Genomic DNA, 23,460 nt, shown 5'->3' with positions numbered 1-23,460 from the left:
TGTTAATTATAAGTCTTTGTTTCCATAATGACCTGTCGTAATGAGCTGAAATGGTCCTTCCATGTGGCTGCGGCCTTCCTGAATGCTTCATGCCGGCGAATCAGCTCCTCTACCTCGTCTGTCCCGCCCCCTGTCTCACGAGTGTTTGGAGTGATTGGTTCTTTGATTGTGAGCCAGGACTGCTCTGCCAATCCTGGCTGGGTAGACTGCAGCCTCTGCTGGGCTGGAGGACACAAATAGAGCTTATGGATAACTCTGAAGGAGGATTAAACTGGCAGACATTTGACTTGATGTTACAACAAAGTTATCACTGACCTTGCTGAAGCTTCTCCCAGTGCTGTTCCCATCGCTCATTCAGGTCTTTCTGCTTTGCCATGACATATTCCAGCTTTTCCTTTACCTGTATCAGAGGGTATAGTTATTGTAATCATTTATGAGCAGAACAAGGATTGCAAATTATCCATGTTTTATGCAGGGGCACAAAATGGGTGTATTCAATGCAAAGGTGCGCCACGAAAGAATAGCACCAAAACAATGGCTTTTTTTGTCTGTCAAAACATATTTAATGTGACTGTCACATAACAAAAAGAAGAAAATTATATCCTTAGATCTTTACACTACTGTTCAAAAGTTTGGGGTCAGATTTTTTTTTTATTACAATGATTTCTGAAGGATCAAGTGACACATAAAAAAAAAAAATGTTTTTAACAATAAAGTTTTAAAATACATAGTTATTAAAACAGTAAAGTTGTTTGTTACTTCTTTGGTTTTCTCTGGTTTTATGTATGCATTAAAAGAGATTTTAAAGAGAGAGTTTACCCAAAAATGAAAATTCTGTAATTATTTAATCACCTTCATGTTGTTCCAAAACTACATGAGTTTCTTTGTTCTGCTTAACACAAATGAAGATATTTTGAAGAATGTTTTTAACCAAACATTTGTTGGTTGCAAGCATTCTTCAAAATACATTCATTATCTCCATTCTTCACAAAGAAATTCATACAGGTTTGGAACAACATGAGGGCAAATGATGACAGAATTTTGGGGTGAACTATACCTTTAAAGTGTGCACATAAATGGTTCAGTGTTTGAGTATGTGTCTACCTCTTCAGCTGCAGGGTTGCGTGCAGCGAGCAGCATCTTTCCCATCTCCACGCAATGCACAAAGTTCTTGCTCTTGTTATCTATCTTACTCTTCAAAATCTGATGTTGGGACATCATGCCCTCCAGCACAGAGAGGTCCCTGACACGTACACAAGGACCCACCCAACACCGAAGCCCACGCCCAGACACAAACAAGAAACATGCACACACATTATCCTGATGAACATTGTCTATCGTGATTGGTTTAAAATTGAAATCCAACGGTATATTCAGGATGATTACGATAGTTCTATAAATGATCTGGTACCTGGCATCATCAGTCGAGCCCATCTGTCCCATGATTCCATCCATCCACATGCTCAGTTCTCGCACCACAGCAAAAAACTGGATCTTATCGGTTACTGTGGTAACCTGTACACGGCTGCCCTCACATGCAACGAGGAGCTCTTTCCAGGCCTGCATCACTTCCTGCTCACGGCAAAAAATGGCATCTGCCTTCTCCCCGGCGTAAATTGCACGCAGCTGAGCTGCATTTTCTTGTAGTTGGCGCACCTGAGGGGGCAAAGGTAAAAACAAAGGTATTTGTTATTAAGAAAATGCTTTTATTAAAACTTGACTTAAAACTAAAAATAACCATAATTTAAATTGAATTGAATTAAAAGCTACTTGATTCCCTCTTAACTTATTCTGATTGAAAGTAATTATGAAATAATTTTTGTTTTTACATTTATTTATGGAATTTTTATGGAATATACATGTAGGAATATACATTATTAAATGATTTACCCGTACACATTTTTTTTTTTATCATGTGGCCTCATAATCTTTAATCAAAATAACTTCCCTCTCCCTCTTCTCTCCTCCGTTGTTTACTTGTTTACTGGCATGAGAGCGGGACAACCTGTCACTCACATGAGATCACAGCAATAGCAAACTACAACAATCCAATCAATTCCCAATAGACAATATGTAGTCCCATCCTACATTTTTTCTTGTTCGAGAAGCCGTTTCACTCCGTTTCGTATTCAGCACTCTGTGATGGTTGTAACTGTGTTTATTGTGCTCATTGGCTGAAATGGGAACCACCCCTTGCTGGGTCAGGAGGACGAACCAGCCGAAATTTATTTATCGTGGCGGCTGCACCTGGTCAGAACAGGTGTTGTTGTTTTGTGTGAGTGTGTGTTAGTGTGAGTCTTACCTGTGAGACCAGCAGCTGCAGGGAATGCTCGAAAGAGTGCAGAAGTCTCTGTAGTGTGCCAGGGTTGGCCGAGCTCACCTGACAGGACCTCACCTCTGGCAGCTGTCTCATCTTTCCCTCAATCTGGACCAGCACCTACAAAACACAAACACAGATACATTGATGATCCTTCAATATGTCAATTAACTGTGAATGCTTTATGGTTGTATGTGTGCTTGTATACCTCCTGACAGTCAGTGAAGAACTTGTGCAACTGGTACGAAGCTGCGAGCATCTGCGCTCTGGTCTCCATGAGCTCCAGAAGATCCGCCCAGGACTCGTTCAGTCCGTCCTTCCACTCGGCGATGGTGGCAGCATCAGAGTGACTGCAGTCAATCATCTCATTCACCATCTTATTGACAGAATCCATCTGTTTCTGACCCACTGCACGTGTCTCAGAGGAGAACCGAGTAAAGCTGCCCTGCAGAACCTGAGAAAATTAAATAACACAAAAACAACATGTCAGAGATGAGCTCAAAGAAGTTGAGACATTTCTGAGTGAAACAAAATATTCAATGGGGATTTTTTTTATAGTAGCTTAAAACACTGCCTAAACAGCCATTTGTTTATTGGTTAATATTATTTCCTGTCTAAGGGACATCAGCAGGAAAGGAAAATTCTTTCAGTGGAAGAGCAAATTCATTTTGGGTTCATTTTGATTTCATCTTGACTGGAAGTCAGTATATTACATCCCTGAGTTAAGTGTGAGCTGGTTATACCGTAACATGCTCCAGGTCCTGGCCTAACTCAGTGGAGCTGGCAATGGCCTCCTTCTCAGAGATCCATTTCTCCAGTGCCTCCACCTCTCGCTTCAACTGATACAACCAGTACTGCTGCTCCAGCTTTGTTTTCCTCTGTTCCACCAGGTCTTTAAGAGACACATACAGCCGGTCTATGTGAGCCTGCTGTTTGGTGATTTGCTCACTGAGATAGAAGCAAGAGAAAGAAAAAGATAGACAGAGGTTAAATTCTGAGAGAGGGCCACACTTCATTTATTGCAAATCGATAAATCTACCATTTAAAAGTTTTTGGTCGGTTGTTTTTTCATGTTTTCAAAAGAAGTATCTTATGCTCACCAAGGTTGCTTTTTTTTTTAATCAAAAACAGTAATAACAACAGTAATATTGTAAATCATTATAAAAATGTCAAACTGTTTTCTATTTGAATATATTTTAAAATGTAATTTATTCCTGTAATGGCAAAGCTGAATTTTCATTAGCCATTTCTCCGGTCTTCAGTGCCACATGATCTTTCAGAAATCATTCTAATAGGCTGATTTGGTGCTCAAGAAACATTTCTTATTATCATCAATGCTAAAAACAGCTGCGTTGTTTAATATTTTTGTGGAAACCATTATACATTATTTTTCAGAATTCTTTGATGAACAGAAACATTTTAAATGTTTTTTTTTGTCACTTTTGATCAAATTAATGCATACTTATTGAATAAAAGGTTTAATTTCTTAAAAAAAATAATAATACTGACCACAATAATGGTAGTGTATGTATAGCATGCCAGAGCCTGATGGACAGCGCAATCAAATATTTGATTTTGCAAATCAGAACAAGTGATTGACTGATATGTAAAATGCAGCTTCTGGCTATGTAATTTTGGACCAATTAGTTTTTACTGTGGGAGGGGATACACATAACAATACAACAGAAATAGAAACCAAGAAACCAACAAAATGTAGAGCCTGCCACTGTCATGGCTAGTTAGGCCAAAAACACAGATTAACATGGAAGATATTTGTTGCAGTGTGCCTGATTTGGACTTGGTGTAAATGAGACATTTATATTTACCTGTCTGGATGTCCCAACTCAAGCATTCGACGGCACTGCTGGGACAGTGAGCCCACTGTCTCTGCATAATTCTCTACTGTTTGCTCTAAAGCCAACTGCTCTTTCAGTAACCTAAGAGTGCTGGTCTCGTCCTACAAAGAGGAGAGAGAGAGAGAGAGAGAGAGAGAGAGAGAGAGAGAGAATATCTTGGTTTACAAAGTGAAAGACAAACAGACCACAATGTATCAAATACAGTTTACAACCCTGCTATAGTCTCTATTCTGAAAACTTTTAATAAACACACACATACACATGCCTGTGTATTAACACACTATAATACCTTAACTAAATTATGCTGAGTAATGACTTATGAAAAACAGCATAAATTAAGTCAGGGGATTTCAATCATTTAGATTACATGGACCCCCAAAATATGATTATTCTCATGAGAGGGTCCCCCATCCTAAAATTGTAAAGGCATCTATTTAGTTTCTTGCATAAAGGCCCAATTTATATTGTGAAAAATGTATATAGTAAATGTCTAAATATTATTTTTAAAAATATCTATTTTCTATTAGGTTAATTATTACTTTTTTTTTTACTCATAGCACTGTACTGTTAGATGCATTATTATTTATTTGCTCTTTTATTTTCTTTATTATTATTAGAATTTGTACAAATGTATTGTAATCAATTTTTTTTTTTTTTTTATACAATTTATATATATATATATATATATATTTTTAATATCCACAGATCCCCTAGCACTCCCTTGCGGCCCCCTTGGAGTTCCCGGACCCCACTTTGAAAACCCCTGATTTAAGTGATATATGGATTGAGTTTTAGATACAGTACATACGTTTCCGTTTTCCTCATTGAGGACCTGAAGCTTCTGTCCACTGAGCCAAGACTCGGCCTTCGCTGCCTGGGTATAGTACTGCTGGGCATGACTCACAGCATCCAGCATCACTGTGCGACGTTCCATCTCTACCTGGAGCACCTCCCAAAGCTGCCTCACGTGCCCCGCCCCCTCCCGCACAAGCTCCACCTCTGGGGTCCTCAGGGCAGCAACGGCCTCTGCCCTGTCCAGCACCTCCTCAACTCGTCCTCTCCGAGCCTGCATCTCCATCTGCAGCGCCTACATGTCCAATTATTCACACAAGTGAAATATCAATCAAAATTACTGGAAGCCATGAGAACCAGACCATATCCTCAGTCTTAAACCACAACCAGTGGTGTAGTCTACGTGATACGCAGGTATACGCCGTATACCCACTAGAAAAGGCCAAGGATTTGCGTATACCCACTTAAAAAAAGCGTGAGGATACGTATCAACTTCGTTTTGTGTCAGAACTTTCACACTTTCATTCATAAATTCACCCCGTCTGTGTTTGCGAAGCGACGGATCGAATCGCGGAATCCAGTCACAAATGGAACTTGCTATAGAGCAGAACGTCACGGAATTAGGCTATTTTTGAATGAATAAATCAAAAGTAGCTGCTGTACAATGAATCAAATCTCGATATGGACTAGTGTCTATGAATATTAAAGCTAAAAGAGACTGCAATTGTTCTACGCGTCTCTGGGAATGAGCGCTCAGTGTATGCTCCACTACACACACACACACACACACACACACACACACACACACACAGAGAAGCACGCGTGACTCACGCTCGTGGTGTTTTCAGCGTTTCACTGTATTGAGACATGATGTAGGCTACACATGTGCATTTCATCGCAGAGCTGCTATGAGAGTCACTTGATGAGAATTTCACCATTTCATTTGATAAAACTATCGTCATTCATTCGTTTCATATACACACAGAAACTGTTATGTCTTTACGACAACCTATCAAAATAAAAGTTCTGTATAACTTGAAGAAATTATAACAGAAATATATTACTATTGCACAGAGTATACTTCAGGCCTAATAATAATAATAATAATAATAATAGTTTATTAAAACACACAGAAACTCAAATGTCTACAACCCACCAAAATAAAAGTTCGGTCTAACTCAAATTAATTAGAAAGGAATTGCACTGTAAAATGTATTTTAAAATAAAAAAATTTTCAAAAACACCATTTCTAAAAGTAAATTTGTATTTGTGCCTATAATGTTTAAAAAAAAAATTTGTTGATAATTGTCAACTGATAAAACCTGTGCTTCAGGGACCATATTCATATAACAAATAAATAAGTTGATAACACTTAGTATTTCATAATGCTCTCAATTACATGTCGATGCATACTGTATGCATTAGTGAGTGTGGTGGTGCTTATGGGGTGACGCTCTGGGCTGGGTGAGTATGGCGGTACGGCGGGGGGGGGGGGAGTATATTAGAGTATACTCACAACAAAAAACTAGACTACACCACTGACCACAACAATATCCAGAAATCTGCTAAATGACTAATGATGTATCAAAAAACAAGAAGAAGGTAATAGTAAATTAATAGTTTGGCTTTTAATGCAAGTTCATGAATGATTACTATAAAGACAGCTATAACAATAACCATATTAGCATCCATACCAACGAAAAATAACATTCTGTTTATTATAAGCACACGCTGCAGTTATCTTGTCTGCTGTGGGCATCCCTGTTCTCATAGAATTAGAAAGATAATTAAAACCCATAGTTATCAGTACAGTTATCGTCCTTGGTGTAAATGGCCCTTTATAAATGTAGCTGATAATCGATTCAAATTGACTGACAGACTCCACAAGCCATTTGTATATTATTTGGCAAAGGTCTCAGGTCTCCCTTGCAAAAGAGATTTTTAATCTCAATGGGCGTTTCCTGGTTAAATAAAGGATAAATAAAAAAAATAAAAAAAATATTATCTGGCTGTTGGCCTGCAACACACCACTGAGATAAATAAATTCTTCTATTTATTCCGCTTCCTCTCTCTTTTATAGACTTATAGTTAAGGAACGTTGCCAGGAAATATCCTCTTACATCATTTTATGAATGTACAAATAACATACATAATTGTTCAATGTAGAAGTTACAGAAGTTGGTATCCCAAAACAAGGCAAAAAGTATCAAAGGAAAGAGCAGTATTGACTGTTTAATTACTGTGATCAAAGCTAAACTTTCAAATTGTTTAGATGGACACTTTCTCCCAAAAACATGTGGGTAGGTGATTGAATTTTTTTCGTCTATTCTTTGGCATTTATAATGACTTAAGGCTTAAAATTAAAGCTTTTAATTTAACACATTACTGTAGTGTGACTAATTGTAAAAACGGAGCATATCCCACAGTGATTGTCTTTATTCTTTATCACACTACCTGTCTGAGAATGTCCCAGAATTGTGTCCAACATCAGAGTTCAGAAAAGGAGACAATAGTTTTACTGACAACAGGTTTGTAACTCCCACCTCATGGTTTTTGAATAAATGCTGGACACTCTGCAGATTGGTCCCATATTCTGTAGATGAGGCCAAATGTAACCGCTCCTGAATCCATATCTACAAAAAAACAAAATAGAGAAATAGAGGGCTTTAGGTATAGTAAAAGTACATACAAATTGTTTCATGAACTTGTGAGTAGTTACCAAGGAATAGCTATGCAGTTGTTAAGGTTTTCTGATAGGGTTGCATGATTAAACTGAAATAAAAAAACGCTTTTTCACCAAAATAAAAGCTTGGGCATTTAACGTTTGAAAATTAATAAATGAAAACAGACATCATTTTAGTACTATAATTTGACAGTTATATTGTAAAATTAAATTATTATATTTTTCTTAAATAATCTATTTTTTATTTCACAGTGAAATATATATTCACAGCCAAAGTAAAACAAGCAAAACAAACTTGGAACTTTTTTTATTTTTGTATTTTAGATTGCAATCACAATTTTTAATCAGAAAAATCACAATTAGATTTTTCCCAAAATCGTGCAGCCCTATGTTCTTAAGTTTGTTTAGAATGTCCTTATGCAACTGCAAGGATTTGAAAGTTAATTGCTAACTTTCTATGGAGTAACTAAGTGATTATTAAGCTGGACATTTTTTGACCTTTTTCTGCTCTTCTATTGCTTAGAAAAGTAATAACTTCACTCCTTAACAAGCAGAATAATTTAAGATATGCAATATGTGCAAATTTTAATACTTAAATGAGCAATGAGCAAATAATAATAGGAAGCACCAAAAACTAAATGGAGAAAAGAAAGAAACACTCACAATCTCTTCCTCCAGGTCCTGGGTGATTTGGTGCATTTCTTTTGAGGCAAGAAGGATCCGCCTCCTTTCCTTCAGAGGCTCAATAAGACGCACAATTCGGGTCTCCACCACACCGCCTTGCTCTTCTACTTCTGGTCTCCGGGGATCAGCATTGCCCCTGACTTCGCCAACACCATGATAAAGCTGCATTTGGGCTTCCAACGACTAAGAGATGAGGATAAAGTGAAATTACAAATGGACATGCAATTTGCCAAATCAAGAAATATAATTTAGTGGCTGTTTCTGGTCTCACTTGTATCCTCTGGAGCTGCTGGCTGAAAGTGGGGCGTGGCTGAAGGAGGGTGGGTTGAGTGGTCTGGGCGGAGCTTAGTGTGGGCGGCTGCTCCTGTATGACGTTGAGATGCTGGTCCAGGTCGCTGAGGTTGTTGGTGGGGAGGTCGATAGTGCGGTGGTTCTGGGTTTCAAAGAGCTGGCGAGCCTTGACTTTGGTGGTGTTCTCCAGGTGAGACCAGCACTCTCTGATTTCCTTCAACTTTACCTCCACCACCGATCGCAACTCAGGCTGTTCCTGGATCAGCTCCTCGCCCTCCTACACACACAAATGTAACATAATCCATGGACTTGTTACTGCTCTGGCCCTCAACCATCATCCTTGCCTGAGTGTGTATGTGTAAGATGGAAAGAGATCAAAGTAAAGAGAGTATCTGTCTCTTCAGAGCCATGGCTGAAGTCCAGCCTAAAATAGGGCGGGCGCACACTCACACACACACACACACACACACACATAGATATATAAATATATAATATATATATATATATATACTATATACATACATACACATACATACATACACGCATACACTGTCTCTCTTTCTCTCTCTCTCTCTCTCTCTCTCTCTGCATCAGTGTGTAAAGGTTCATTCTTCCCTGCAGTGACACATGAAATTAAATTCATTCCTGAATCTCTTTTCTAAGCGATCTACATCCCTCTTTCCGTCACAGAGCCGTCACTGTGTGTGTGTGTGTGTGTGTACACGTGTGCGTGTCCATACGTGTGTGCATTTGTGTTTCATAATGCAGTGCAGCATTTCTCCTTTTGGCACAAGTCGCCTGCTCCCCTGTACTGCAGAGTGTGTGAGAGAAGGAGAGAGAAGGCAGAGAAACAGATGGAGAAACACAAAGACAGATAGAAATGGGGAGAAACAAAAAGATAGAGGGAGCGGAGAAAGAAACAGGAAAAATTGGATGTTTGGATGAACACAAAGATAAAGGAGAAGGGAATGAGTATGAAGATGGAATGAAAAACTAGATAGATGGTTCTAGCTGGATGCTAAGGTATTCTTTCTGACTGGTTGTTAATATTGCTAGGGTGTCTTAGCTGGCTGCTAGAATTTTCTGGCTGGTTGCTAAGTGTTGTTAAGGTGTTTGAGCTGGTTGCTAAGGTGTTTGAGCTGGTTGCTGGGGAGTTCTGACTATTGCTAAGCATTGCTAGATTGTTCTAGCTGGTTGCTGGGAGGTGCTAAGGTGTCCTGGCTGGTTTCTAGGCATTGCTAGGGTGTCTTAGCTGGCTGCTAGAATTTTCTAGCTGATTGCTAAGCGTTGCAGGGGATCAGCACTGGCTGATTGAGCTGGTTGCTAGGGAGGTCTGACTGGTTGCTGACAGACAGACAGACAGACAGATAGATCCAAAAAAGTTCTCCAATCACAGCGGGACATGGTGTCATTGCTTCTACTGTTTCTCAGGTCTCAAGAGATTCTACATTCAAGAGATTAGATTTGAACAAATTCTGAGGAATGATTAAGGATAATATGAAACTTATGTACTTACGAATTTGAGATAATTAAGCTTATAATAATGTTTTCTAATGTTTCTTAAATTCTGTGATATTTAGCTCACAATTCAATAGTAAAAAATCTAAACATTTGGTTTAGGTATGGGCACAAGTACCCAAGTACTTAAAAGTGACAGCAGTGATTGATCATAAAAAACGATGATCGGGTGACTTTAAAAAAATAAAAAATAAAAAATCAATGAAAATACAATAAGGTCCAAGCCATGCCAGTCTGTCATTTACATAACAGTATAATCAGAACATTCTTGTAATAGAATTTTGTCGATTATTTGTGCTTCAGTTGCCCTTTTTGTGCAGTTTTTGGTAAGAGCGCATTTACAATGGGAGTTGCAAATTCTGACTTGCACAGTCAAGCTAATTTGTGCAAATGTAATTTGTAATATTGAGTTTATTATGTATACTGTATATATTAGGGGTGTAACGGTACATGTATTCATCTCGAACCGCCACGGTGTGGACATCACGGTTCAGAGCATACAGTCAGACGACGAATACAGTCAGTCACGGGCGATCCACACTCTAATCAAGAAGGTGGCTTGCGCGGTAATGCGACGCTGTTTGCTAACTGCCACAACAGGAAAACGAGCAGAAGAAGAAACAATCTATGCACCACCAACCCAAAACAGTTCAGATGGCATGCAAGAGCTTGCTAGTAGCCTATAGGTCTTATTCACAGCAGCGCCATCTTTGATTTTTAACGGGAATGAAAGAGAGGCTGTGAGGGATAGACATATATCTCTTCAGTGGGTTGTACTGGTTTTTAATGTGTTTTTGAACACTGCAAAAATATCTTTCCAAGCGGATGCCATTGAAAACAAGGTAAGTCTATCCCTCACAGCCTCGCTTTAATACCTGTCATGGCGCTGCTCTGAATAAGGTCTATACGCTAAGTTACGATTATTTTTTGTGACGCGCTCCACAAGCTTCACGAAAAGGAAACCGGGACGGCAGAAAGCAGCGTCCTGTTTGTTTTCTTTATTTTACAAAAGCACAATGTTTTTTGTTTTTTTTTGAGTGTACACAAATAAAAACCTTTACGGTTTCAAATGATGTCTTGCGCTTATCTGTATGACAATAAATGACAGAGTATTTTAAGTTGTTTCTGCTGTTATAACGAGACAAAATCATTTGGCATTGTGCTGATTTATGTTGTGTAAATCTCACTACAGTCCAGTAATGAAATGCGTATCCTGGAAATGGGAAGCCTCGGGTGGCGGACACGTAAATGTACCGAACTTGTATCAAACAATGACCCCAAAACCGAGGTACCGACGTACCGAACCCTGAACTCTGTGTACCATTACACCTATATATATATATATATATATATATATACATACACACACACAGTAAAACTTTGAAATGTACAAAATGTTCTTACGGGGAGGCATGCCCCCGGATCCCCTTAGATGGACCGAGATCCACCCACCACAGTTTCTCAAAATCCTGTGGGAAACACTGATATATATATAGACAGCGCTTCAGTTTATCGTTGTTCATTCACTCTTCAGCTTCAACTCACACAGCTCAAACAGCAATTGATTTGTTGAATATTAATGAAAAATTTCAACATCATCGAATATAAATGTTTTATTTGAACCAATCATATTCCTTTTAGATTTGTTTATTTTTTCAAAAACAGTGGATCATTGTTAAAATGTGACATCTAGAAATCTACAGAATAAAATGCCAGAATTCTAAATTCTAAAATGACCTGTATAACTGTAAAATAGATCCAAGAGTTCTGACACAGCTGTAGTCCTGAAACAAAATCCTGAAGAACAGAGAGAGAAAAGGAAGCATGTTCCAGATTGCACAGAAAGCAGAATTAGACTCTCCGTCTTCAAATTGAACAGAACAAGCAAACGTCTGACAATTCAAAGTCAAATGCACAATGCGTTCAGACAAAAACTTACACAGAATAACACAGAATATTCAACATATATACGTATTCCATTGCATCTGCTGGTGAATCTAATTCACTGCAGAATTCAGATTATAAAAAGCTATTTCACTCATGAGATAGGTTTGCATGTTTGATATGGTCTACTGAAATCGGCCGAACAGAGCTTTGAAAACGTTGGCAGTACCAGAACAACATTAATCACAAGTTTCACAAAAGGCCTGGAGATACATGTGAGTGACTCACACCCACATAGAGTAGCCAAGAAGCTACTGATTTCCACTGGCATTTACGGATCAAGAGCAGAAAGAACCATGTCATTTATTATAATTGAAGATATCTCATACTATGACATTAGCGTTCGCAACCCATGATATGACACTGATCCAGATTACATTAGGGCTGGGTGACCCATTGAATATTCACAGTATATTCACAATGACTTTGCTATTGATAACAATTTACATGACATAGAAACAGTGAATACAGTGAGGATTTTCTAAATGTGCTTTTTATTTGCAAATGACATTTCTTACAGAAAGTGTCCTTACACTAGTAGACTAGCAATCCTTTCTTGCGAGTAAGGAGAGTTAAGACAAAGATGTTTTAATAGCAATGTTCACTCAAAGGGATAGTTCACCCCAAATTTTTAATTACCCCATGATTTACTTACCCTCAAGCCATCTTAGGTGTATATGACTTTGTTCTTTCAGACAAATACAATCGGAGTTATATTAAAAATATATCATTGCTCTTCCAAGCTTTAAAATGGCAGTGAATGGCTGTCCTGATCTTGAATTCCAAAAAAGCGCATCCATCCATCCATCCATCATAAAAGTACTCCACATGGCTCCGGGGTGGTTAATAAAGGCCTTCTGAAGCGAAGCTATGCATTTTGTGTAAGAAAAATATCCATATTTTAAACTTTATAAACTAAAATAACTGGTTTCCGACAGACGGCCGTAGGCATCAATTTATGGACAAAGAGTGACCTCTGACCTGACACATGACATATTGAGGACAGAGCAAAACAAAACACCAGTTACAAATTAGAGAGAATTTGAGAATTTTTAAAGAGAAATGTTGGAGGATTTCGGTTTAAGAGAAGAGGAGCTTTGAGGAGTTTGTTGACCAGCCCTATTTGTTTGAACCGCAAGCGGCGTCAAAGCTTACGATACTCCTACATCCTACATCGCATCAGTGGTTACTCTTTTGGCGTAAGTCGACTTGCGTAGGCATTCTGCCGGAAGCAAGTTATTTTAGTTGATACATTTTAAAATATGGATATTTTTCTTACAAAAACCCATTGCTTTGGTTCAGAAGGCCTTTATTAATCCATACAGTCGTATATGGATTACTTTTATGATGGATGTATGCACTTTTTTGGACTTCAAAATCAGGACCACCATTTACAACCATTATAAAGCTTGGAAGAGCCAGGATATTTTTTTAATATAACTCCGATTGTGTTCGTCTGAAAGAAGATAGTCATATACAAGTCATATACACCTAGGATGGTTTGAGGACGAGTAAATCATGGGTGAACTATCCCTTTAAGCCTGATTGTATTGGATTAGAAAGTTGCAATATTAACGTAATATTATTTATATGTAATATTATATTTGTGTTTTATAAGGTTATAAAGTAGTGCTGTCAATCGGTTAAAAATGAACTAATTAATCACATATTTTTTCTGTAATTAATCGTGATTAATCGCACCTAACATTAAAGTTTTTCATATATTGTATTCCTTTCACATTGAATCTCCAAGTACTGATACTGATGTCTCTATTAAATAAATTTTTTTTAAAAAATTTAGCCATTAATTAAAGCCATTCAACATTAAAGTATAACTGAAAGCTATCAATTTTAACATTAAAAAAATACTATAAATGTACTATAATAAAGAACTTTTGTAAGTGAGCTTAAAACAGTCTTCAAATAAATTGTACACCAATTGTAATAAATGTCACATTTAGCTGTGCCTTTAATATATATATGAGGGGTTTTCTACTCATTTAAGACTGTGCTTATGAGGATACTCGACAAACGGGAATTTTGACATAACTTTGTGTGTTTTTGTCCGTTCGAGCTCGAAAGAGAACTCAAAGTGGCACAGGCACGCTGTCTGAAGCGGCATTCAGTGTGCGTGTTTCGTTTGTTTGTTCACAGAAAGCCGCTTCACAGACAGCGCATCTTTTCACACTTGAATGGTTTAATAGCACTTGAATGAAAGATACCGTGATCATGTACCCTACTGTAGTGCAGCCAAAGAAAAAAAAAAAAAAAAAAGGGATATTCATATTAAAATATATCATCATCAATATATTTTATATATTGTCATATTAGATGTCATATTTTTGGCTACATTTCCCAGTCATATGGCCCATATTTAAAAAATATCTCTATTAACAGAAAAAAAATGTTTGCCTCATGAAAATATTTGTAAGGGCATAAACCAGTCTGATTGCTGCCTGAAAACTGATTGTTGACTTTAATAATTCCTGTAAAAGGGCTGCTCCTCTAGGCAAGCTCTGACACAGAAGTACCAGAAAATAAACACAAGTGACATTTAAAATCAGCTTGAATAAAGATTAGCTTAATTATTACAAAGTAGTACAGTCAGCCTAAAGGCTACAGAGTTTAGCATCTTACATCATCTATTCCTTGGTGAACTGTAAATAGCAGCAAACTTCAATAGTAATAAATGGAAAGAAATATGAGAAGAGAAAACAAGGCCAAAACAGAAATATAGCCGGCCCACAACATCCAATAAACTATTCAGAGTACTGTAATTCAAACATGTGACACAAATCCACCACAAGCACACAGTGAAGAATCAACAAGGCATTTGAGTTATTATTCATCAAATCATCTATGCAGCAAAACGCATCTGAAATTTCTGGGCATAGTTGGATTGTTTACCACATACAACACACTATTCAATCAAGACAGAAAAACCTTTGTAGCAAAGCTTCTTCACTTATGTTTAGATCTTCTGGCCAACCTTGCTTTGACCAACACTACATGCTTGCATCTTTGTCTACAGAGCATGTACATCTACCACAAAAACACACACACGCCAAACCATGGACCTGAAATATCAGCATTTAATGGATTCATATGTTGGTAACTCTTGGTTTTGTACATATTTTTGAGACAATTTATCATTTGGGAAACATTCAGCTCATGCCTGTACATCAGCTTTTCACCCACTGTCAGCATGAAAAAAGAAGTAGCAGTAGCAGCATCTATGCAGTCATACAGCAACACACGATGCACCATGTCATAAGGTTCCTTGCTATTTTCTGTGATCAGCAATACTATGAGATATCTTACTAATACCCATTATACCTTTAGACTGATTTACATACTAATCATATTAAAGTCCCCGCCATCCCACAAGATGCCGTATGGTTTCAGACACTTCACAGTGCCATTTAAAACCCAACCATGACCAATCAGATGCACCAGGATGTACTGTTGTGTATCAGGTCATGATAAGCAATCTTTCAGGACAACATGTACCAGATAGGAACAGGTCATCTGGGATCAAATATTGTATTGCAGGGCATCATAAAGTACCATAGACTAACTGAAACAGAGCATGTAATTTAACATGCTATACAGCTTTTAATGGCAACTGATAATAAAAATAAGATGTGAATGTACATGTAGATGTAAAGACAGCGTGGTTGCATAATGATCTTAAGGACAGCAGAGGATGCTTCTTTTCCACTGGCCTTGTCTATCCACTACTGCTCTTCATTTCCACTATCAAGCATTCCATGACCATTATCATCACCAATATTTCTTCTCGTTTACACCACTAAAAAAAATTTTTTGGGGTGAGAATATCAGCTTGAGCTTGACACTAAAAGCTAAAATGAACAGTCGTTTTCAATGTCAAATGCTTAAGTGAATGTAAGAAGCATTACAACATTAGAATTTACAGTATGAAATATGGATAACCATTAATTTTAAGATTAAGACATTTTCACAAATAAAGGTGAGAAAATGCCCTTCAAGAAATTGTGCTGTCTTCAGCTCATCTTGAATCAAATAATCTTTTCTCAATACATCCTCAATCAGGACCAAATGCCCTCAACTAATCCACAACCAATGTTAAATCTGTCCTCGACCTATCCACAAACAAAACCGAATCTTTCCTCAATTTATTCTCAACCATTCCTGAATATGTCCTTAACAGATCCTCAATCTGTCCTTAACCCAATCTTAGCAAATCCTGGATCTATCCTCAATAAATCTTCACTCATCCTTAACACAAGTCTTATTTTTTTCTGTCATACTTCTTATGCAATCTGCTTTTTACCCACAATCTCTCTTGGCTCTGTATTAATTTCCATACATCCCAGAGTAAAGGTAAGGTCTGACAAGCATTTATATTTATTATCTAAATATTGTAATCCAATTTTCTTATGCTCATCAAGTCTGCATTTATTTGATCAAAAATATAGTAAAAACTAATATTGTGAAACAGTATTACTTAAAATATATATTTTCTGTTTTAAAATATTTTAAAATATTATTTATTCCTGTGATGGCAAAGCTGAATTTTCAGCAGAAATTACTCCAGTTTTCAGTGTCACATGATCCTTTAGAAATCATTCTAACAAGCTGATTTGGTGCATGATAAACAATTCTATTATAAAAAAAATTTTATCAGTGTTGCTGCTTGATATTTTTGTTACATATTACATCTTTTTGTTTGATACATTTTAAAAACAAATCTTTGATGAATAGAAAGTTTAAAAGAACAGAATTTATTTGAAAATAAATCTTATGTGTCTTTACTGCTACTTTTGATCAATTTAATGCATCCTTGCTGAATACAAGTTTTAATCTCTTTTTTGTTTGTTTAAACCTTACTGACCCTAAACCTTTGAATGGTAGTGTATACACGTCCTTATATTTTTATTCTTATATATTTATATAAATTTACAAAGAAACTGTGGTCATGTATAAACTAGCCAATGTGTTGAAAAGTATTGGAGCCCATGGAAAGCACCTTGTGTAAGTAGCATCTACCTGAAAAAAAAAAAAAAAAACTGAACTCACCTGTTCAATCTTGGCAAGCCATTCTTTGTTGCGGGCCAGTTCAGCCATGAAGGCCTGGTGCTTCATCCATTTCCTGTGCAGCTTCTGAGCTTCATCTCGAGCTCCATCGCGAGCTGTCAGCATCCTATCGGCCTCTGGGAGCTCTGCTCAGCTATACCATACACACATGCACAGAGCAGTCAGCAGACAGCTACGACACAGACACACTCTGTCACAATCTTTTAGCCATCATTTACACACACACAGCACTAGGCCCCGTATATTCAATAGCAATGCAACATTGCAGCACCCCGAAAAACCTCTTCCCCTCCACCACCAACACAGACACTTCCCAAAAATCTCCAGAGCAGAGGAGAGAGCAGCACCTCAGCAGAATGTGTAGCAGCAGTGGGTTCTGGTGCTTAGGGGTGGGGGATCCACTGGGTCTTCATGTCCTCCAGGTTAGCGTCCAGGCCCCTGCAGTTCTGCTGCAGTATCCGTGCGTCAGTCCAACGGCTCAGAAAAAACAACCGGTACGCACGCACACGCAGGACAGACACCCACCAAAAGCATTCAGTCTCCTAGAGAATCTTCAGCGGCAATGACTCCAACGGTTTCCTGCAAAAAAACACTGCATGATAATCCCTCAGGCGAGACAAGGACCAAATGCCGCGTCTTTGCCTGCCTGTATACGTCCGCGTCAGGGCGAAGCTCTGGTTTCAGCGCTGCGTCCAGAATCGCTACGCCGTCCTGCTGTCGACCTGGGTGGATGGGGGTTCGTCGGAGGAGTGGGAGGAGTTGCCGATGTGCGTGTATGTCGGGTGGGGGGGGGGTTGTTGGGTGGGGGGTGGCGGATAGCAGATTTAGACACGTAAAGACACAAGTTACCCTCTTTGAATGAGCTCACGCACTCATAAACATCGTGCTGCGGAGGATCCGACGGCTGAATGGATACACACGTGTGCTTTTGTGGGCAGATTCGCATGTGCTCTAGTGTGATTGCAATGCAGCATGCTGCAGTCTCTCTCTCTCTCTCTCTCTCTCTATCTCTCTCTCTCTCTCTCTCTCAGCGCAGAGAAAACCACCTCAATCCTATCAACACACTTTACTGCAGTGCCTCAGAGTGAGGGAGGGAGTGAGAACAAGAAAGAGGGAGAGGCAGTGAGAACGAGAGAGAGACAGGGGAAAAAAGGGAGGGGGTGGTAGATGATGAAGGCAAAGGGGGGTGGCAGAGACGGAGGAGAGAGAGAGAGAAAGGAAAAGACGAGGCATAAGGATGGAATGTTGGCTACAAAGGGAGATGGAAATACTGTAGGAGAAACACACCTCGTAAAGGGCAAGGAAAAAGAGAAAGGGAGTGACAGGTGTAAAGGAAAGGAAAGAAAAAGAGGAAACATTTTTCAGTGTCACTAGGGACATTTAGCTGCACCGCGGGGGCAGGAGGGTGTGGGTGTGTGTGTGTGTTAGGGGACAGTAAGGAAAAGAGAACAGATTGGTTTAGAAAACAACCACAGGGATGCTGAGGCATTGGAGGTCACAGTCTCAGCAGTAGTGTTGGGCAGATGCCACACAATGTGTGTGTGTGTGTGTGTGTGTGTGTGTGTGTGTGTGTGTGTGTGTGTGTGTGTGTGTGTGTGTGTGTGTGTGTGTGTGTGTGTGTGTGTGTGTGTGTGTGTGTGTGTGTGTGTGTGTGTGTGTGTGTGTGTGTGTGTGTGAGGACATTTAGAAAGGAAGATGTGTGTATGTTACATGTGCACTGAGAAAGATACTGGCCAGATTAACTTGAGAGGTGGATTGTGTCATTACAGAGGTCAAAAGGGAAACCTGAAGGTTCAATGGGAGATATCTTGACTGTGTGTCTACAGTGTCTGTAAGGCATCTGTCATCATTTCAAACAGCTGAGTGAGAGCAGAGGAAAGGACACACACGTGTCACTGTAGCATAGCTGCTTCCGATTTAAAGGGATAGGCACATGTTTTAGAAATGCACACACCCAGAAAATAGAGGTTTGAACTGGAATATTTCTGAAGAAACTGACAGATTTAGCTTTCAGAAGCAATTAAACCTTAAAATTAACTGCAGGATTTGGTTTAAGAGGAAACTAGAGGCAAGGATTGTACAATGTGAATAACAGAATCTGTATGATACCCTGGGTGCTAGTTATATTTTGGGCCAATGGTTTGCACAAGAATGAAATTAAACTGCATGGTATCAAAACTAGAGCTTTGTAGCTTTAAATGTTATATTTGAGATATGCTAGTGCAGGGGTTTTCAAACTGGGGGTTTCAGGAAATTTGACAGTAAAAAAATACATAGTGTATAAGTATTGGGTTCCAATCACGTTCATGGCTTCAGTTGTATAAAATCAAGCACCTAGACATGCAGACTGCTTCTACAAACATTTGTGAAAGAATTGGTCGCTCTCGGGAGCTCAGTGAATTCAAGCGTGGTACCTTGATAGTATATCCATAGTAAATATTCCACGGTCAACTGTTAGTGGTATTATAACAAAGTGGAAGCAATTGGGAACCACAGCAACTCAGCCACGGAGTGGTAGGCCATGTAAAATCACAGAGCAGGGTCAGCGCATGCTGAGGCGCAAAGTGCGCAGAAGTCACCACTTTTCTGCAGAGTCAATAGCTACAGACCTCCAAACTTCGTGTGGTTTTCAGATTAGTCTAAGAACAGTGCGTAGAGAGCTTCATGGAATGGTTTTCCATGGTTGAGCAGCTGCATCCAAGCCTTACATCACCAAGTGCAATGCAAAGCGTCGGATGCAGTGGTGTAAAGCACGCCGCCACTGGACTCTAGAGCAGTGGAGACGTGTTCTCTGGAGTGAAGAATCACGCTTCTCTGTCTGGCAATCCGATGGACGTGTCTGGGTTTGGCGGTATCCAGGAGAACGGTACTTGCCTGACTACATTGTGCCAAGTGTAAAGTTTGGCTCCCAACTTTGTGGGAACAGTTTGAGGATGACCCCTTCCTGTTCCAACATGACTGCGCACCAGAGCACAAAGCAAGGTCCATAAAGACATGGATGAGTGAGTTTGGTGTGGAGGAACTTGACTGGCCTGCACAGAGTCCTGACCTCAACCCGATAGAACACCTTTGGGATGAATTAGCGCAGAGACTGCGAGCCAGGCCTTCTCGTCCAACATCAGTAAAAGGTAAAAAATTCCCATAAACACACTCCTAAACCTTGAGGAAAGCCTTCCCAGAAGAGTTGAAGCTGTTATAGCTGCAAAAGGTGAGCCAACTCCATATTAAACCCTACGGATTAAGAATGGGATATCATTAAAGTTCATGTGCATGTAAAGGCAGCTTTTGGCAAAATAATAGTGAATTTATATTATATATATATATATACTGTATATATATATATATATATATTGCTCTGTCTGGAGAAGAAGGACCGTTCTCTGGAGGACCACACCAGAGATTTTTTGGCTTTGGCATGTCTCCCAGAGACCAGTCCTCGAGAGGATTTCAGCGTTTTTGATGAGTGGGTGCTGGTAAACAATGGATCTGCATTCACCATCGGCCCAGAGGAGGACTTTCCAAGTCCCACTCCGGATCTAAAACCCCACCAGCCATCACCTCACTGCACAGATACGACGCCAGAGTCCACCACAGACAGAGAGAGCGAGCCTGCCACAATGGACTATCACTCCTCCTCCTTCCATCGACCTGTTGGCTTGGCTTTGGCTTTTCTTTCCACCCCTTTGGCTCTGTCTGGCTCCGCCTTCCCTCCAGCTTCACCTCGGTCCCAACGCCTCCACCTCAGTCATCGGGCACCCTGGCTCCACATCGGCCTCCAGGACCATCGTGTCCCCTGTCCCATCTGCTCTCCGTCTGTGCCTAGGGCTCCATTCCCATCGGCTTCATTTCTGTCACTTGTCCCCCAGGTGTTGTCAGCCAAGTCTCCACCATGGCTCCTTCCTGCATCGACTCTCTATCGTCCTCTATCGTCCTAGCTGCTCTCTGGGTCACCCCCACCCTGGTCTCTCCTTTTGTCATCTCCCCTGGTCTCCTGCTCTCCGCCTACTCTGCGTCCTCCTCCAGAGCCCCCCACCTTCCTCCTCAGTTAGATTTTTACGGCGCAAGGGCACGCCTTCCGGGAAGGGGAAGTACTGTAACTTCAATACTGGTTTAGTCAGTTTTGGTTTAGTTTTCTCTGTGTTCCATTCCTGTTTTACCTACCTGAGTTCCTAATTAGTTTCATTGGTTATTAAATAGCTCTACATCTGTTCTGTTTCAGTCAATCATCCTCCATGTATTTAAGCCCTCAGCTTCCTGTGTTTCATTGTTTGATATCATCTTAATTTAACGTGGTTGTGTTTGTTTATACTCCTGCCAATTCCCTGTTGGATTTGTGTGCTTTTTAGAAAAATTGAAAATTTTTGTTTATTTATCCTTCGTCGTGCACTTCTTTATACCCATGCATGACTACTAGCTGTGTCCCAATTCAGGGGCTGCATCCTTTGAAGGAAGGGCCGACGCGGCCTTCGAAGGACACACTGAGACTTGTTTAAAGGGGAAAGTATAGCCGATTGCGTCACCGTGGCGCGACGAAGGCTGTCCATCCAAAGGTCCTTCAAAGGCTCCTTCAAAATGCGGCCTGCAAATGCGTCCTTCTTTTCCCGTGAATGCAGGATACATCAGAAGGATCCTTCACAGCTTTGCCTACCCCAGAATACATTGCACGCCGGAGACAAAATGCCAGATTACACTTTTAAATGTAAGTATTGAGTTTCAATTTAATTGAGTAATCTAATGTATCTAATGATAAAAATGAAAGAATATATATATATATATATATATATATATATATATATATATAATACAATAAAGGTTCAAATGCTGACTTATATGTTACCAGTATGTGATTTTACATAGCCTAGTTTATACTATTTAGACTTTATTATGTACATAAATTGACCATGGTGTACATTTTTAGATAGGTTTTCAACCCCGTTTTGTTTTTAGGCAGTTATAACTGTTACGATGAGGCAAGGATGAAGCAGAGAGAGAATCCATACGCAAGCACTAATTTAATAAAACAAACAGGAAATCCAGACAAACAACAGAACACGGAACTCAGGACAGGAAACCGCTACATTAAACAACGATCGACAACCAACAACTGAAGCACAGAGGTTTAAATATACAGACAAACAAGCTAAACAAGATAACAAGGGGGTGTGGCTAATTAGAAACACCTGGGAGAACTAATAAGCAAGAAAAACTACAAAGGACTACAAAACATGACACAGAACAGGAAATAACAAAAGTGCACACAAGACAAGGGAAACACAGGACAGGAAACATTACATAGCCCCCCACCTAAGGAGTGGATTCCAGACACTCCTCAGAAAATAAAAGTCCAGGAGGGTGGTGGGTCTGAGGCGGGTCCGGGGGCGGGACGGGGGGCCAGGCCCGTGGAGCGGAAGAGGGCCTGAAGACTCCGGCAGGGCAGAAGGCCAGGGCGGAGCAGGCTGTGCAGGTGACCAGGGCGGAGCAGGCTGTGCAGGCGACCAGGGCGGAGCAGGCTGTGCAGGCGACCAGGGCGGAGCAGGCTGTGCAGGCGACCAGGGCGGAGCAGGCTGTGCAGGCGGCCAGGGTGGAGGCGACCCTTCAGGCGGCCAGGGAGGAGACGACCCTTCAGGCGGCCATGGCACAGGAACAGACACCGGCTCAGAGGAGACCATCTTGTCCGAAGACACAGGCGTGGTTTCGGCCATCTTGTCCGAAGACACAGGCGTGGTTTCGGCCATCTTGTCCGAAGACACAGGCGTGGAGTCGGCCATCTTGTCCGAAGACACAGGCGTGGAGTCGGCCATCTTGTCCGAAGACACAGGCGTGGAGTCGGCCATCTTGTCCGAAGACCCCTCGGGCGGCCACGGCGGTGAAGAACCTTCGGGCGGCCACGGCGGAGAAGACCCTTCGGGTGGCCACGGCGGAGAAGACTCCTTGGGCGACCACGGCGGTGAAGACCCCTCGGGCGGCCACGGCGGTGAAGACCCTTCGGGCGGCCACGGCGGAGAAGACCCTTCGGGTGGCCACGGCGGAGAAGACCCTTCGGGCGGCCACGAACCTTCAGGCGGCCAGGGCGGATCGGGCTGGTCCGGAGGTGTATTGCCCCCCCCCAAAATTTTCTTGGGGAGGCTCCCCGGTAAAGAGTCCTGGACCAGCGATGAAGAGGGCTTTGAGCTGGGCAGGTCCAGCGATGAGGGCTCTGTGCTGGGCAGATCCAGCGGTGAGGGCTCTGTGCTGGGCAGGTCCAGCGGTGAGGGCTCTGTGCTGGGCAGGTCCAGCGGTGAGGGCTCTGTGCTGGG

At 40.6% G+C, this 23,460-nt stretch overlaps 1 protein-coding gene across 4 annotated transcripts in view; it reads right to left on the bottom strand.

Annotated features, from left to right (window-relative positions):
• The window catches only part of sptbn4a (spectrin, beta, non-erythrocytic 4a), a 44,127-nt gene that overhangs the window by 6,558 nt on the left and 14,109 nt on the right, over positions 1–23,460 (bottom strand). For 2 of the 4 annotated variants that reach the window (XM_082169881.1, XM_082169882.1), the window contains 13 exons: positions 17,147–17,297; positions 8,604–8,900; positions 8,312–8,515; positions 7,509–7,598; positions 4,982–5,260; positions 4,144–4,274; positions 3,061–3,265; positions 2,526–2,771; positions 2,303–2,437; positions 1,412–1,656; positions 1,105–1,243; positions 316–400; positions 33–223 (listed from right to left, as the gene is read on the bottom strand). In XM_082169881.1, the coding sequence (XP_082026007.1) occupies positions 33–223; positions 316–400; positions 1,105–1,243; positions 1,412–1,656; positions 2,303–2,437; positions 2,526–2,771; positions 3,061–3,265; positions 4,144–4,274; positions 4,982–5,260; positions 7,509–7,598; positions 8,312–8,515; positions 8,604–8,900; positions 17,147–17,269 (2,370 nt within the window). In that variant the 5' untranslated portion in view covers positions 17,270–17,297. The other 2 variants (XM_082169879.1, XM_082169880.1) reach the window with 2 other exon arrangements.

The sequence above is a fragment of the Leuciscus leuciscus genome, assembly GCF_965113295.1.
Source record: "Leuciscus leuciscus genome assembly, chromosome: 5".
Classification (NCBI taxonomy): Eukaryota; Metazoa; Chordata; class Actinopteri; order Cypriniformes; family Leuciscidae; genus Leuciscus; species Leuciscus leuciscus.
This window is presented reverse-complemented; position numbering and strand designations above follow the sequence as displayed.